The sequence below is a fragment of the Bufo gargarizans genome, chromosome 3 (genome assembly GCF_014858855.1).
Source record: "Bufo gargarizans isolate SCDJY-AF-19 chromosome 3, ASM1485885v1, whole genome shotgun sequence".
In the NCBI taxonomy this organism is placed as follows: domain Eukaryota; kingdom Metazoa; phylum Chordata; class Amphibia; order Anura; family Bufonidae; genus Bufo; species Bufo gargarizans.
The window spans coordinates 276,717,916-276,735,536 of record NC_058082.1 but is presented as its reverse complement, the minus strand read 5'-3'; the positions used below and the strand labels follow the sequence as shown (position 1 = coordinate 276,735,536).

Genomic DNA, 17,621 nt, shown 5'->3' with positions numbered 1-17,621 from the left:
TTCCAGCCTCTAGAATTAATTTGTTTGGCTACAAGGTGAAACAACTGCGCATTTGGGATAAGAACCTGGGATTGGAATCCTACACTCATAGGCAGAGCGATCATCTTTTGGAACTTTTGACTGTGAAGCGAACTTTACCCACGTCGCTAGGTGGATCTGCAGCGCCGATAAGTAACCACAGAGATCTGAGACTGTTTCAATTATAGACTAGATTCATGTCGCAAGGTTGGGACAAAGCTTCCACAGCTAAGGGATTGTCCCTTTTGTTGAGAGAAAAGCAGCAACTTTCTTGTTTTTCCAGAACGCGAACAAGTCTGTCTGGGGAAGGCCTCATTTCTCTACCAGAAGAATGAAGACATCGTTGTGTAATGACCACTCTCATGGTTGAAGCCGTCTTCAACTTAGATAGTCTGCGGTCAGATTTTCCGAGCCCCTTAGGTGAAAATCGCTGAAATAAAAGTCACCCACATTTCTTCCCAAGTGAAGATTTTTCCTGGTAAAGTCTAAAGATAGTGATACTTTATATCTCCCTGATGGCGAAGGAAAGAAACCATCCGTGATGCTGTAGAATTCTTAGATAAAACCCTTTCAACAAGTTTTGAGCACTTCTTAGAGTCTTGAAGATCGCTCTTAAAGGGGTTATCCTGGAAAAGAGAAATTATGAACTAGGGGGTCCGAGTCCTGGCACCAATGCCAGTCAGCAGATTCAGGGCAACCTCTGCACTCACTGGAGCTCTGGTGAGTGATGCAGGCTCCCGGGAGCTTTCCAAGCACAGCATTACATACCAGCAGAAGCACTGAAATTATGGTATGAGCAGACGCTGAGACAAAGGCCCCTTCTAATCCTATGATGTCACGTCCACCAGTGTGCTGCCTCTGGTGTGCTGGTCACTCACAGATCCATACAAAGTGGTGACATGGGAGGGAAACCGTTGGACACACTCCAAGAATGAGTGCCATACCCTGTGCGACTGTCCTCCAACACCAGAGCAAGCCATATTGTGGGGGGAGGCTGGCCAGCAGTGTAGCATTCCAGAAAACACCTGCTAGCTGGCAGCAATGGGACCATTGGCTGGCAAGTAGTCAACTATTCATGCAGGTCCTGCTGCCAGGCTAAGGGACCTCTGTCCCAATAGGTGTTAGCTGGGCTGAAGGGGGCAGCATAGAGGAAAGGTCCACCCTGATCAAGCCTCAGCCTCAGGGAACGTAAAACCTCTACAGTACCTGTCCTCTATGGGGACAGGAAAAAAACTAGTGGGTGGTAGTGGAAGGGGCCTTTTAACCTCTGTTTTTCTGTCCCTTTAGAGGTCAATAGTACATCTTTCTGTAGTGAAGTAATGGAGGACATCCTGGAAATATTATTTGGGCACTGTGTACGTGTATATAGATAGATAGATAAAAAAAACAAACGCACACATACATACATCAAAGGTTACTTTGCTCTGGGGGCTAAAAGCTTGATAGGAAAGGCTACTTTTATGTAACTTGTCACTAAAGCTTCTGGTCATTGAGGTGTTGTCTTCATGAATTATGACATTTGGAAACCTCAAGGTTTTACTAAACTATGCAGTTCTGTAACCATGATCTTTTGAATCTAATTTTCAACATTTTCATGCTTTTCCCTTGATTGTGCTTAAAGCAGATTTGTCAGCTTAATATGTATTATGTGAACCATATTTCAGCTACTGACCTGTAGTACAACACACCAAAATGGCCCAAACATTGTGCTATTTGGTTGCTAACAGCACTGAAAGAACACACCAGACTCATATGAATTTGGTTGTATTAATAAGCAGACCTTTTACCCGGCCTCCCTTCAGGACGGTGATCAACATGTTGATGTATGCAAGTATATACACAGGAGCCTGCCAATTGCTTTCCAATGGGTAGGGTAAAAGTAGGAACTCTGCTCATGAAAACTGGTGCAGGTGTTGCTCAAACAGGGTCATTGGTCTTGGCAGATAACATTTACACCAATTTACTGAAGTAAATAACTGAAATCTATGCAATTTGTCATAAATTAAGTGCATTTCTTAGGATATTAACGCTAGTGTGAAAGTAGCCTATGACGGATCTCAATACCGGAAAAAAACGCTTCCATTTTGTCCTCATTCATTGTCAATGGGGACAAAACATAACTGAACAGAATGGAATGCTCCAAAATGCATTCCATTCTCATACCGGAGAGCAAACCGCAACATGCTGCAATTTGCTTTCCGTCCTGGGATGCGGAGCAAAACTAATCCGTCATGACCCACAATACAAGTCAACGGGGACGGATCTGTTTTCTCTGACACAATAGAAAACTGATCTGACCCCCATTGACTTTCAATGGCATATAAGCCAGATAATACAACCGGATCCGTTCATAACGGATGCAGATGGTTGTATTATCAGTAAGGCCTCTTTCACATGGGTGTCATATTTTTGGCCCGGATAAGAGGCGTGTGCATTGCGGGAAAATGCGCGATTTTTCTGCGCGAGTGCAAAACATTGTCATGCGTTGCACTCGCGTGAGAAAAATCGCGCATGTTTGGTACCCAAACCCGAACTTCTTGGGATTGATGTTCTGAAGATTGTAATATTTTCCCTTATAACATGGTTATAAGGGAAAATAATAGCATTCTGAATACAGAATGCATAGTAAAACAGCGCTAGAGGGGTTATAAAAAAAAAAAAAAAAAATATTTAACTCACCTTAGTCCACTTGATCGCGAAGCCGGCATCTCCTTGTGTCTCCTCTGCGCTGAACAGGACCTGGGGTGAGCATTATATAGAGGTTAAGGACCTTTGATGACGTCACTCCGGTCATCACATGGTACGTCACATGATCTTTTACCATGGTGATTCACCATGGTAAAAGACCATGTGATGACCGGAGTGACGTCATCAAAGGTCCTTAACCTCTATTTAATGCTCACCCCAGGTCCTGTTCAGCGCAGAGGAGACACAAAGAGATGCCGGCTTCGCGATCAAGTGGACTAAGGTGAGTTAAAAATTTTTTAACCCCTCTAGCGCTGTTTTACTATGCATTCTGTATTCAGAATGCTATTATTTTCCCTTATAACCATGTTATAAGGGAAAATAATAATGATCGGGTCTCCATCCCGATCGTCTCCTAGCAACCGTGCGTGAAAATCGCACCACATCCGTACTTGCTTGCGGATGCTATGCGATTTTCACGCTTCCCATTCACTTCTATGGGGCCTGCGTCGCGTGAAAATCGGACAATATAGAGCATGCTCCGATTTTCACTCAACGCACAAGTGATGTGTGAAAATCACCGCTCATGTGCACAGCCCCATAGAAATTAACGGGTCAGGATTCAGTGCGGGTGCAATATGTTCACCTCACGCATCGCACCCGCACGGAAAACTCGCCCGTGTGAAAGGGGCCTAACGGTAGCGCTTTTGCTGAATCTTGCTGGATCCAGCAAAAACGCTAGTGTGAAAGTAGCCTTAGGCTGTTGGATTCAGCAAAAACGCTAGTGTGAAAGTAGCCTTAGGCTGTTGTGTGTGCAGGAATGTTCAGGTTTTTTTTTTTTTTTTTGCAGCTTTTAAAGCCAAAACTAGAAGTGAATAAAAAAAGAGCAATAATATCTTTATAATTTCTGCAACTGCATTTCAGTTCCATTTATCTCAATGGCACTGTTTTCGTGAGCAAACACATGGATTTCTGCAAACCTCATTCAGAAGAATGGTACAGGAACACAATGGTCTAAAAAAAAATTGCCACATGTGTGTGCAGAAATCTGTGTGCTCTCCATAAAAACACCACCGTTCAGATCTAGTTTTCAGTGGCAGACATTTTTGCTACTAGGTTAAATATGGAACACAAAAAAAAAAAAAAAAAAAAAAAAAACACGTTTTCCAGGCAAACATTCAAATTTATTTGGTATCACTCTCTAGGACATTTTAAGTAAAAAATGTAGCAGAAAAGACAGATGTACTGTAAAATAGTACAAATTTTAACCTTGGGTATAATATAAATGTTTAATATACTATTTATATTTAATTACAACATACACATTTATAGAAAAAACACAAGGTAGCTTTATGGGAATTCACAAGTGCCCATTTTTTTTATCCCTGAAGCTGCATATTGTGCAGATACATCTAAAGGTACAGTACCTCAAACAGTCTTAGTTACTGTCATCAACGTCATTACTAAAGTTAGTGGGAACTAGCACCCGCCTCATAAGCGTCTGTTGGAGGCATTTGGTTGAGGTTTCTTCCACTTTTGATGTTGAGGGTAATGCAGAATGCAATGAAGAAATGTTCTAGTCTTTGTGCTATAGTAGCCGTAGTACTACTCCTAATCACACAGGTACAGCAACAGAAATATGCAACAACTGCCTGTCGCTCATGTCAACCGTACAGTACTCATCACTGGTCCACAACATGTTAAAAATTGCCTATAAAAAAATGAATAATCTGTTTTCAAACAGTCATCAACAGCTCCTAACAGATCTCATTGACTAATAATGCGTTTCAGACTGTGCTATTTTTGCCACCAAATTACTGAAACCCTGGACAAAAAGAGAATAGTGCAAATGTGGGCAGAACCTTGTATACAAACACACCAATCAAAAACAATAATGTAAATGTTCAATTTTTGGTACTTAAATGGGTTATACCATCTTAGACAATGGGGGTATATCGCTAGGATATGCCCCCATTGTCTGATAAGTGCGGGTCCCAGAGGGGAGACCTGCACCTACAAGGAGAACGGAGCCGGGGAGAGTTGTGGCTCGAGGACCCCGGGGTCCGTCCACTACCAGGCGCAGCTCCCCACCTCTCCCATTGAAGCGAAAGGGAGCGCACTGCGCATGCGCAGCCACCGCTCCCATTAAGTTCTATGGGACCGCCGGAAATAGCCAGGCCAGCGCTCGGCTATTTTCGGCGGCTCCATAGAAATTAATGAAGGGCGGCTGCGCATGCGCCCTCCTCAACTTTCTCCGCTCCGTTCTCCTTGTAGGTGCGGATACCAGAGGTGGGACCCGCACCTATCAGACAATGGGGGCATATCCTAGCGATATGCCCCCATTGTCTAAGATGGGAAAACCCCTTTAATAGAAAAACTTCTAGAGTGTAAAATATTTTGATAAATGTACTTATAGTGAAGTACATTTCACATCACCTGACATGTCATTGGGAATACAGTTGTCAAGACTCTCACTGACATGGCAACAGGACTGGATCACTGGATCTTCTATTGATATAAATGGTAAGAAGCACATGCAGCCCTATTGTTCTAGCAATCCGTCAGTGTGTGTGTGTGTGTGCGGGGGGCAGTGTCTCAGTTTATTTGATTAAACCAATGACATATAACTTGTCTCTGATCTAATTAATGGAGAAAGTGTACCGTACACTGTAGGTTACTGGTGCTCTGCGGAACAATTCTTCAATCCATAACAGTAGGAAGACTCAGCTGCACAGTGTGCAGTGATATGGGTAAGTTATTTAAAATGTATCCATATCAGTAGCTCTGTGTACGGCAGATCCTTTTTACTATTGTCTCAGTGAAGTTGTGTCAGAAGACATGTAATGTAATGGAGAAATTTTATTCTAAAGACTGGAATTAAAATAGAAATTAATTTGTTAACAACTGTCCTTTGTACTCCAGAGTGGCCCGTCACCTGAACATGGACTGCAGTGTGGACAGGGTGGATTCTAGACATTGGCTTAACTCAGTTTATGGCTTTATGACCATTCTATCCGTTACCAGTAAAAACTTTAATTATGATCCCAGTCAGCAGCACCACTACAGCTAAACAGACTACTAGACCCCGTCTGAGAATCAGCTGTCTTGTGGAAAGGACCTCGCCAACTATATCGGAAGCCTCGGATGGATCATCTTCAAGAACCAGATAATCTGAGTGACTTTCACTAAAAAAGACATCTGGCAAGATGGCGGCGCCTGCAGTTATACTTTGATCCACAGCAGAATATTCATCATCTAAACAGATAGAAAATACATACATTAAAAATGTTAATCAGATGCAACCAACTCATCTTACAGAAGACTCTGTAACAATATGTCAGAAATAGCTTAACATAAATAACATAGTAAAGATTTTTTTTTTTAAGTTGCATAATACACTATGGGGGGGATTTATCATGCCCTGAACTCCAGAATTCTTTGAAAAGTTGCAAAACAATGACCTTCGGATATCATATAGAGCTGTCACACAGTGCAGATGGAAGGAGGGGGGGATGCGCGGATCTGCACTTGTTAAAACACGAAGAGACCATCTCCTGGGCACTTGCAGCATCGGCAGGTATCCCTTTCTTGGGACGAAATTACCCACAAAAGACATCTTGGGGTTTAATCCACGAGAGCTTGTTTTTTTGAGGGACGGGTTAACATTTTCATATTTTGCAGTACATATAACTTTTTCATCATTTCTTTATTGTTTCCATTATTCGTGATAATTTTACAGTTAGGACACGTGATCACATGATCGTTCATGCAATACACTGCAATACTTCTGTATTATGCTTGGCAGCATAATAATCACTGGAAACCTGTTAGACCCCATCTATGGCAGAGCCTAATAGGTGTACAAAGATGGCAATCCAGATGGGCTTCATTGCATTTGGGTAACAGAAGTGCCTCCTCTTGACCACGTCATTTAATGGCTTAAAAGATAACCAACTCATCCTGTTTGTGTTAATCTTCCTTGAATTACTAGTAAAAAAAAAACATTATGTACTAGAGAGAATTTGATAATTTTATGTGTTTGGTTACATAACGGTAATTTATGGTAGTTTAAATAAAGCCATATTTATAGGTCATTTACTAATTGGAGTTCATTGAGAAGTTTGTAGCCAAAAATGATACAAAATTAAGCATTTCAAGATGCAGTAGCGCTTTAATCAGCCAGAATCAGATTTCTCTCCAATCCTAACTGTGCAGTATAGTTTCAGCTGTCACTAACTGCAGCTGATGTGGGCTTAGCTGCAGAGTCTGTGCCATCCCTATGCCGTACATAAACACAGCTGAAGTGGAAGGAGCTGTGTTAGACACAAAAAGGTTTTCAGTATTTTCAATGGTAATCCAAAATAGCTGTTTTCCAAAATGCATAAAACTGTCTCTAGTGTCAAGTCAATGTCTGAAGCTTAAGTTACCAAGTTATCAGTAGGTAGGAGAACTATTTTGCATACTTTTTTCGATTTCTCTACAGACTCTCACAGGATCTCCACAAAGAGAATAAGGGCCTTTCATACAACAGAAGACCCAGGTAATACTACCTGAGGCAAAACTAAAATAATATTCATGGCCTAGTCATAGACTATTCCTGCAGAGATAGCCTTCATGTCTGTGAAAACGCTCTGGCTGGGTTCACACCTGAGCGTTTTACAGCGCGTTCCTACACGCTGTAAAACGCTCAACAAGTAGAAACCAATGATTCCCTATGGGAATGGTTCTCACCTGGGCGTTTTACAGCGCGTACGATCGCGCTGTAAAACGCCCGACGCCCCAAGAAGTACATGAGCTTCTTTGGGGCGTCTTGTCGCGCGTTCCCGTACAAAGACTTTCGGGAACGCGCGACAATGGGCGTTCGCTTGTCTCTGTATGCGCGATTGCAAACGCCCGTACAATCGCGCATACAGAGCGCTCCTTTCAGAACGCTCAGGTGTGAACCCAGCGTCAAGAACAACTCTTCTTTCCATATTTAATCTCCTATTATTTGTTACTTATTACTTTTTGATTGACATGTGAAGCTTTATTCAGACTTACTGTATAGTGAGCAGAGCTCTTGTGCTATCATGGTACACTGCATCATGGTACACTGTATATATAAGCCAGATACTTGCCGGATGTAGACATGCCAAATCCTGAGCTAGTTTCCTTCTGTGAAATGCTGGGCCCTTCATCTTCTTTCTTTACTCCTGCTCGAACTTGTGCCTAAGAAATAAATAAATCATATATATTATATATATATATATATATATATATATATATATATATATATATATATATATATATATATATATATACACACACACACACACACACACACACCACACACACACAGTTATGTCCATATATATTTGGACAGAGGCAACATTTCTCAAATTTTTGTTCTGTACATTACCATAATGGATTTTGAACAAAACAATTCAGATGCAGTTGAAGTTCAGACTTTCAGCTTTAATTCAGTGGGTTGAACAAAATGATTGCATAAAAATGTGAGGAACTAAAGCATTTTTTAAACGCAATCCCTTCATTTCCAGGGCTCAAAAGTAATTGGACAAAATAAATAATTGTACTTAAAATGTTAATTTCTAATACTCTCTGCCAGGCCTTTACTGCAGCTCTTTTCAGTTGCTGTTTGTTTGTGGGCCTTTCTGTCTGAAGTTTAGTCTTTAACAAGTGAAATACATGCTCTACTGGGTTCAGATCAGGTGACTGACTTGGCCATTCAAGAATATTTCACTTCTTTGCTTTAATAAACTCCTCGGTTGCTTTGGCTTTATGTTTTGGGTCATTGTCCATCTGACCAATCAGTTTGGCTGGATTTGAGGACACAGTATGTTTCTGAAAACCCCAGAATTCATCTGTCTGCTTTTGTCCTGTGTCACATCATCAATAAACACTAGGGACCCAGTGCCACTGGCAGCCATGCATGCCCAAGCCATCACACTGCCTGCGCCGTGATTTACAAATGATGTGGTATGCTTTGAATCATGAGCTGTACCATGCATTCGCCATACTTTTTTTCTTTCCATCATTCTGGTAGAGGTTGATCTTGGTTTCATCTGTCCAAAGAATGTTCTTCCAGAAGTGTGCTGGTTTTTTAAGTCCAATCTAGCCTTCTTATTCTTGAGGCTGATGAGTGGCTTGTTTCGTGCAGTGAACCCTCTGTATTTACTTTCATGCAGTCTTCTCTATGGTAGATTTGGATATTGATACGCCTATATCCTGGAGAGTGTTGTTCACTTGGTTGGCTGTTGTGAAGGTGTCTCTCTTCACCATGGTAAATATTATGCAATCATCCACCATTGTTGTTTTCCGTGGGCGTCTAGGTCTTTTTGCATTGTTGAGGTCACCAGTGCTTTCTTTCTTTCTCAGTATGTACCAAACTGTAGATTTTTCCACTCCTAATAGTGTAGCAGTTTCTCAGATTTTTTTTTTCTGTTTTCGCAGATGAAGGATGGCTTGTTTCACCTGCATGGAGAGCTCCTTTGACCGCATGTTTACTTCTCAGCAAAATCTTTAAAATGCAAGCACCACAGCTCAAATCAACTCCAGGCCTTTTAGGTGCTTAATTGAGAATGAAATAATGAAGGAATTGCCCACACCTGCCCATGAAACAGCCTTTGAGTCAATTATCCAATTACTTTTGGTCCCTTTAAAAACAGGATGTCACAGGTAAAGGAGCTGAAACTACTAAACCCTTCATCCAATTTTATTGTGTATACCCTCAAATGAAAGCTAAAAGTCTGGACTTTATGTCTATGTGGATTATATAACTATGACTTGAATACGTTTTAGTAAGCAGGTAATACAAAAAAATTTGTGTCAGTGTCCAAATATATATGTAACTTTGTGTGTGTGTATATATCCATCTAGTTCCTTGAAAAAGTATTCATACCCCTTCAGTGTATTTTATTGGGATTTTATGTGACAGACCAACAAAAATACCAAACAAAATGTGTAAAGTGAAAAGAAAATGATACATGGTTTTCAAAATACTAAATAAATACTAAATAAAATCTGAAAGGTGTGGCATGCATTTGTATTCACCCCCTGTACTCTGATACCCCTAAATCAAATCCAGTGAGACCAATTGCCTTCATAAGTCACTAATTAGTAAATAGAGTCCACCTGTGTGTAATTTATTCTAAGTATAATGCCTCATTCACACATCAGTGTTTTGGTCAGTGATTTCCTTCAGCGATTGTGAAGCAAAATCAGGATTGGAGCCTCCACAGACATAAGGTATAACCCTAAGTTCACATCTGAGCGTTTTACAGCGCGTTCAAACGCGCTGTAAAACGCTCAACACATGAAAACCAATGCTTCCCTATGGGAATGGTTCTCACCTGGGCGTTTTACAGCGCGTACGATCGCGCTGTAAAACGCCCGACGCATAATCAAGTTCTTGAGCTTCTTTGGGGCGTTTTGACGCGCGTTTGTGGCCATAGGACACTGCAGTCAATCACACAAACGCGCGTCAAACGCTCGTTTACTATTACAAAAAACGCGCATAAAAACGCGCGTTTGAGAAACGCTCAGGTGTGAAAGCAGGGTAAGGGAAAGATCAGCACCTGTTCTGTGTTTAGAGCCGCACCTGGTTTTGGCTCACAATTACTGATGGAAATCACTGACCAAACACTGACTTTGTGAATGAGGCGTAATTACAGCTGTTTTGAAAAAAGGCTTCAGAGGTTTGTTAAGAGAACATTGGTGATCAAACTGCATTATGAAAACCAAGGAACACACCAGACAGGTCAGGGATAAAGATGTGAAGAAGTATAAAGCAGGCTTAGGTTATAAAAAAATATCCCAAGCTCTGAACATCTCATGGAACATTGATTCAACCAATCAATCAATCATCGGAAAATGGAAGGAGTATGGCCCAACTGTAAGCATACCAACTATGGCCATCCACCCAAACCGACAGCCCAGGTAAGGAGAGCACTAATTAGAGAGGCAGCCAAAAGGCTTTTGGTCACTCTGGAGGAGCTGCAGAGAGCCACAGCTCAGGTGAGAGAATCTGTCCACAGGACTACTATTGGTCATGTACGTGAGAAGCCTTTTACACAGTTATGCCTCTATATGATGTTCTGTTGTAGGGCTGCAACGATTAATCGATGTAATCGATAATAATCGATAACTGGATTCGTTGCTCAGCCTGTTAGTTGTTACTGGAGCGTCACGATTGTAAGGTAAAATAAAGATACAGTGAGTGATTAGTCTGCTGTGAGCAGCAGGGCCGGGGCTTCTATGGGGAGGGGGAAATCTGTCTATGGCACTGCTATGGGGAGGGGGAAATCTGTCTATGGCACTGCTATGGGGAAAGGGATCTGTGCACTGTTATGCCCATAACAGTGCACATATCCCTTCCCCATAACAGTGCACATATCCCCCTCTCCATAACAGCGCCACCCACAGATCCCCCTCCCCATAACAGCGCCATCCACAGATCTCCCCATAATAGTGTCGTCCACAGATCCCCCCATAACAGTGCCATCCACAATTTGTTTTAATATGGCCTTTGAACATAATTTTTCAAGTAAAATCATATAAACCGCTTTGTTTTGTAATTTTGTCGTTTTTCCAGATTAATCGATTAATCGTAGAAATTAATCGGCAACTAATCGATTATTCAAATAATCGTTAGCTGCAGCCCTATTCTGTTGAGTTTCTGTGTGCTACCAAACCTGCTGATGAGCTACAGAAAGCGCACACTTTAACTTAAACATACAAAAAAAGTTTAATTTATCATATCTGTTGGATGGTAAAAAAAAAAAAAAGTGCCAGACTTTTATGCAAATCGACTTCGGATGTTTCATCTGAAGTTGATACGCTCATCCCTAGTCATAACCCCTAGAAATGAGAAACTTATAATATGATGGAAAAATTAATCTAGCCAGCAAAGGAGGCAATATGGACAATCACAATACATTAGAGTCAATTCACACGTCCGCATCCGTTCCGCAATTTTGTGGAACAGGTGCGGACCCATTCATTTTCAACAGGGCGAGAATGCGCTGTCCGCATCCGCAAAAAAAATAGAACATTTTCTATGAGAGTGCCGACGATTTGCGGTCCGCAAAATGCATACGGATGTGTGAATGGACCCTTAGTAAGTGCCTTGTATTAACTTTGTCTCCATGATAAATCCCATTTGCTGAAGTGAGACAACCCCTTTAAAGGGAATCTGTCACCTACATTTCACATGTTAATCTACCAGGAATTAATAGTAGTACACGTAAACACCATTGCCAATATACTTTTATATCTCCACACTTTGACCTCATCCTCAAACTTTAATCTACATGTGTATTAGGCACAAAGTGTCCAGCTGGGCAGGTGTGAGCGATTCAAGACGATTCCATTGCTTCCCCCTATCCTCTGTACCATCCCGCCCCTCTCCCTAGACGTCAGAGTTGTGTTCTGCAGGAGCGCTCTCTGGCCCTTCCGGCGCCTGCACATTACATTCCTTAATGTGGACTATGGTCTCACAGTATACACTGAGCATGCCTGTGCCCTCTGCAGCACATGTTCATTGGATACTGTAAGTGGATGAGATGTCAACATCAAAGATCATACAAGAAGATTGGGGATTAAAGGATAGCACAAGAGAGACATTGGTAGGACATATTCTAATTTCTTACTATATTTTACTTTTAAAAGGTGGCGAGTCAAGCCCTGTGTATGCTTGTACTTTTCCCCAACGTAAAAGGCTGAAGAGCTTTTTCACTAGGATGATTCCAGGGGTGTGGTAAATTTGAAATTAGTCTTAAAAGGGGTTATCCCAAACTTCCAGACCTGTACCTCACACGGATTCAGAGATCTGCCCACTCATTGCTGCAATTGCACGGCTACATTTATTTCAAGCTGGCAGCTTAAGCAATTTCTCAGGGGGTACGTACTTTCTGCTGCAGCTGGTGGTGGTTGAAGGATGGAACTGAACTGAACATGTATGTCAACCTCAGTGAGGTGAACAGAGAATTTATAAACAGGTCAAAACAGCAGGCAGGTCTATACAGATAGATTTGAGGGAATAACTCAGTGGCTATACTACATTTTTTATTTACATGTAATTACAAAGGTATTCAGATCCAGGTGCTGGTTTGAAAAATATAGAATATTTTTTGTAACAACTTCTTTAAATCTTTTATTCCCTGAAAACTACAATACACAAGACAGACCAGATCAGATGTCTGAAAGAGGAAATATTTCTCTAAAAGGAGTTCAAATGTATTAAAAAGCATACTACAATACAACTAAAATATGGTAACATGACTAGCACTTTATCATATTTGCATGGTAACAAATAGTGCAACATGCCCTTAAATATTATAATATTAAAGGGGTTCTCCAGGAATTATGAAAATGAAAATACTTAAATATTACTTTATTATAAATATATTCTCAAATACATTTCATTATCTATAATGGTTCATTTTGTCTAGGGAGCAGTCATTAGGAGAAATAAAATGGCCGCCGTCCTATTAGCACACACAAAACCTGTCCTAATCACACAGCAGCACAAGTTACTTCATAACACTGAGGTAAAGCGCTGCCTCATCCTCCTCTCTGATCTGCTTGCAAAGGATTATGATCCCGAATACAGATGAGAAGATCTTCAGCTGAATCTCTGTAGGAATGGAGTTGATGAGGAGCCATGAAGTACAGAGAGAACAGAAAGGACAGACTGTGGTAATGAAGACTGCATACAAGTGCTGCTGCTTATCATCTACACCCCCACTATCCTCTCTGTACTTAATGTTTCTAACTCCATTCCTACAGAAATTAATCTGAAGATCATATTAAACGGTATTTAGGATCATAATCCCTGACAAGTAAGAGAGGAAGATGGCCCAGCTCTAACTTGTCCTCCTGTGTAAATAGGAAATGTTTTATTCGGACCTGTAGTCTGAAATGGTGGCCATTTTATTTTTCCTAATGACTGCTCCCCTGACAAAACAAGCCATTATAACTAATGAAATGTATTTGGTAATATATTTATAAGGAAGTAATATTAAAGTATTTTCATTTTCTTAATTCCCAGAGAAACCCTTTAAGTAAATATTATCATGGTTCGAGCAATGAAAATTCCATCAACAATTATGAATAATTATGTTTACATTAAACTTTTTATTTAACGGCATACTATATAAATCTATTCCCATTTTAATCACAAGTTAAAATTGCAATGGCCTAGGGCATCATACCTCTTTACATGCTTTGTCCCAGTTCATGCGCAAAACATAGATCATGAAAAATGAGGCTTGTAAAAAGACCGGAAACATCATTCCAGACCAGAGGCCTTCAAAAAGAAAACATAATTGAAGCATGTTTGCTTAAACAAATAAGCAATTTTTTTTTATATTCGTTTTATTGAATACACAAAGCAAACAATAATGACAGTCTCAGTACAAAATCCAGCATTAATTGTACAATATTGTTATCTTGTAAAGGTGTACATATGACTTGTGCATTATAATACTAAATAAAATAGACGAAATAATAAAATAACAGTTGACAATAAACTTCTGTGCTGTATCGCTACTTTGCCTCTTTACACTTAGCCGAAGGTTCTTCCACCCCAGAGCAAATAGAAACATATGACCATTGCATATTTATCCCAATTGATTTATTCCAGTACATTCTGTTCCCCTCTACACCACAAAATCACTGCTGTTCGCCTTGTTCTGTCCTTAAGGCCTCAGACAATCTATGTGCGGAGTAAGCAGTACTCGGGGAAGTGCACCAAGTCCCCCATACCTTTTGAAATTTAGATACACACCCTCTATTCTTGAATACAATATTTTCATATGGTATAATGGCGTTGACAAGCGGTTTCCATTGTGTCAAGGTGGGCGGTCTATCACCCATCCACCTCATGGCGTTCGCCTTCCGCGCCACGAACAATACCTCCCTGAGGAATATCCTAATATGATGTGAGTACATATTCTCATCCATTATCCCAAAGAGACAGATCTTCGGGTGCAGTGGTACTACATATCCCAATAAATCCTTGAGTAGTTGAACTACCCTTTCCCAGAACGTTTGCACGTAAGAGCATTCCCATATAAGGTGCCAAAAGTCAGCATCTATAGCCGCGCACCTATGACACTCAGAGTGTGCAAGTCTGCCCATTCTGTTTAGCCTCAGCGGGGTCAAGTAGCTCTGGTGTATTATGCATACTTGAATAAACTTATTATTCACGGCAGGTGACACTAATGTGGGGGATTCTAGAATGTCTGCCTCCTCTTCGCTAGTTAAATCTGGAATTCTATCCTTCCATTTACTGAGTGCTTGTATTGGGGTGCCCTTCAGCTTAACATCTAACAAGTGGGTATACAATGTTGAAATGAAACCCCGCGGTCCCTGTGAACGAATAACTCCAATCATTGGGAAATTGGACAGTGAGATTGGGGTATCCCTATAATGAGTTTGCAAGGCGTGCCTCAACTGCAGAAATCTATAGAAAGCCTGTCTAGGTAGCTCGTGCCTACGACTCATGGACTCATAATCATTGAAAACATTATTGCTGTAGAGATTGCCCAATGTGACAACCCCATGTTCCTTCCAAAATACCTTTTCTTGCATTGCCAATAAATCAGGGAACATGGGGTTATCCCAAATCGGGGTCTCCTGCAGATCCGTTTCTATATTATGTAGGCCCTTGCTAGCTTTCCAAACCTGAATGGCCACCCTATGAATTGGTAGTAGCTTACGTGAGAATATACCAGGTTGCTCCAATACCGGCCACAAGTTGGAGATACCCAGGTATTCAGCTAGTTGTCTCTCTTGTCTGTACAGTTCATCTCCCGGTGACAACCAAGATTTAATATTCCTCAATTGTCCAGCTAAATAATATAAGTATACATCAGGTAAAGACATGCCCCCTTCCTTCTTAAAACGAGACAAGTTAACTATCGATAGCTTGGGCCTATTAGCGCCCCAAATAAAGGGTGACATCAACGAGGTGAGATTTTGAAAGAACTTTTTTGGAACTGCATATGGTGCATGCTGTAAAATATATAAGCACTTTGGCAGGATAATCAATTTTATCAAATTGATTCTCCCTGGTGCAGACAAAGGCAAGTTCTGCCATATCCTAAACTTCTCCTTACAATACGTCAGCAAAGGTTGAATATTTAGTATATGGAAGGACATGGCATTGTTGGTGATATGTACACCCAGATATTTATAGCTGTGCACAATGGGCAGTTCTCCTGAGTCAAAGGTATCTTCCAATTGGTATAAAGGACAGAGAGTCGATTTTGACCAATTTATCCGTAGTCCCGAGAATTGGCTGAATAATTCAATTGTGGAAATTACCCTGGGGAGTGTGGACTTCGCTTGTGACATGAAAAGTACCATATCATCGGCATATAGCCCAACTCTATCTTCTTGTTCACCTATTTGAATGCCATGATAATGTGGGTCTGATCTAATGCGCATGGCCAGTGGCTCTATAGCCAGAGCAAACAGTAATGGCGATAGGGGGCAGCCCTGTCTGGTTCCTCTCTTCAGGTCAAAGTTGTCTGACAGTATCCCATTCACTAATATACCCGCTCTGGGGCTTTTATATAATAATTCCACCCATCTTCTGAATTTAGGGCCAAAGCCGAATTTCCTCAGGACCTGGAACAAATATGGCCATTCAACCGAATCGAATGCCTTCGCTGTGTCTAATGAAGCTAGAGCCCATTTCTCCTGCCTCTGAACACCAATCTGAGTCACTACCTGCACTCTTCTGATATTGTCAGTAGTTGATCTACCTGGCATAAATCCAGATTGATCTGGATGTACCAGTATGGTGGCCACTCTACCCAGTCGTACAGACAATATTTTTGCTATAACCTTATAGTCTATATTTAGCAAGGATATCGGACGATATGACCCGCATTCAACCGGTTCCTTGCCAGGCTTCAGAAGCACTACTATGGTCGCATCATACATTGTTGGTGGGAAACTTCCATTTCTGAAGGCGTCATTATTCCTCTTTTGCTTAAAATGTATAATGTGAGCAGAGTATTTAACGTACACCTCTAAAGGTATTCCATCAGGGCCCGAGGTCTTGCCCCTTGCCAGTTGTGAAATGGCCTCCTGTACCTCTAAGATAGTTATGGGTGCTTCCAAACTGTCCATTGCTTCCTGCGTTAAAGTTTAAATTCCAAATCCTCAAGGTATTGCACAACATCCTCTATCTCATAGTTCACCCTAGAATCGTATAGGTCTCTACAAATAAGCTATTTTAGATCAAGAAATGACCTTATCGTCTCTGTAATTATGTTCTATTATTATTTATTCCTATTGTTTATGTAGTGTCAACATATTCCACTGCATCAGTACTTGGCACATTAACCTATTTAAAAGGGGTTTTCCGATTTTTTTTTTTTTACTGATCACCTATCCTCTGGATGGGTAATAGTATCAGATATGTGGGTTTTCCAACCCCTGGGACCCCCGGCCATCAGCTGTTTGAAAAGACAGTGTCGCTCACAGTAGCGTACATTGTATGGCGACTTGAGGGTGAGCTGCAAAACCAAGCACAATCCCTTCAATGATAATACTGATGACCTAATCCAGAGGATAGGTCATCAGTATAAAAGTCTCAGAAAACCCCTTTTAAAGGGGTTCTGTCACTAGAATTGTCACTATTAAACTGGCTGACATTAGCGATGTGCTAATGTCAGCTGCACCTATCTATGCTATTCTTGTGATTATTCATGCCCCCGTTACTGCAGAATTCTTAGTTTTATATTATGCAAATTAGCCTCTAGGAGCAGGGGGGGATCGTTGCTCCTGCTGCTATAGGCTCCGTTCTCCCACCTCATTACACGCCCTCCAAGTCTTGATTGACAGGGCCAGGCAGCGTTCGCATCCTCCTGCCGCCCCTGTGCGCTGGGCAAATCTCGCGCCGTTCA

The 17,621-nt window shown here is 41.2% G+C and overlaps 1 protein-coding gene across 5 annotated transcripts in view; it reads right to left on the bottom strand.

The window, feature by feature from the left end:
• Positions 1-4,730: 4,730 nt before the first annotated feature.
• LOC122931852 (multidrug and toxin extrusion protein 2-like) overlaps positions 4,731-17,621 on the bottom strand; it is a 129,083-nt gene continuing 116,192 nt past the window's right edge. For 4 of the 5 annotated variants that reach the window (XM_044285903.1, XM_044285906.1, XM_044285904.1 and 1 more), the window contains exons 15-17: positions 13,914-14,008; positions 7,821-7,911; positions 4,731-5,958 (exon numbers count right to left, since the gene is read on the bottom strand). In XM_044285903.1, the coding sequence (XP_044141838.1) occupies positions 5,714-5,958; positions 7,821-7,911; positions 13,914-14,008 (431 nt within the window). In that variant the 3' untranslated portion in view covers positions 4,731-5,713. Of the gene's footprint in view, positions 5,959-7,743; positions 7,912-13,913; positions 14,009-17,621 lie in introns of all 5 variants that reach the window. The other variant, XM_044285907.1, reaches the window with a different exon arrangement.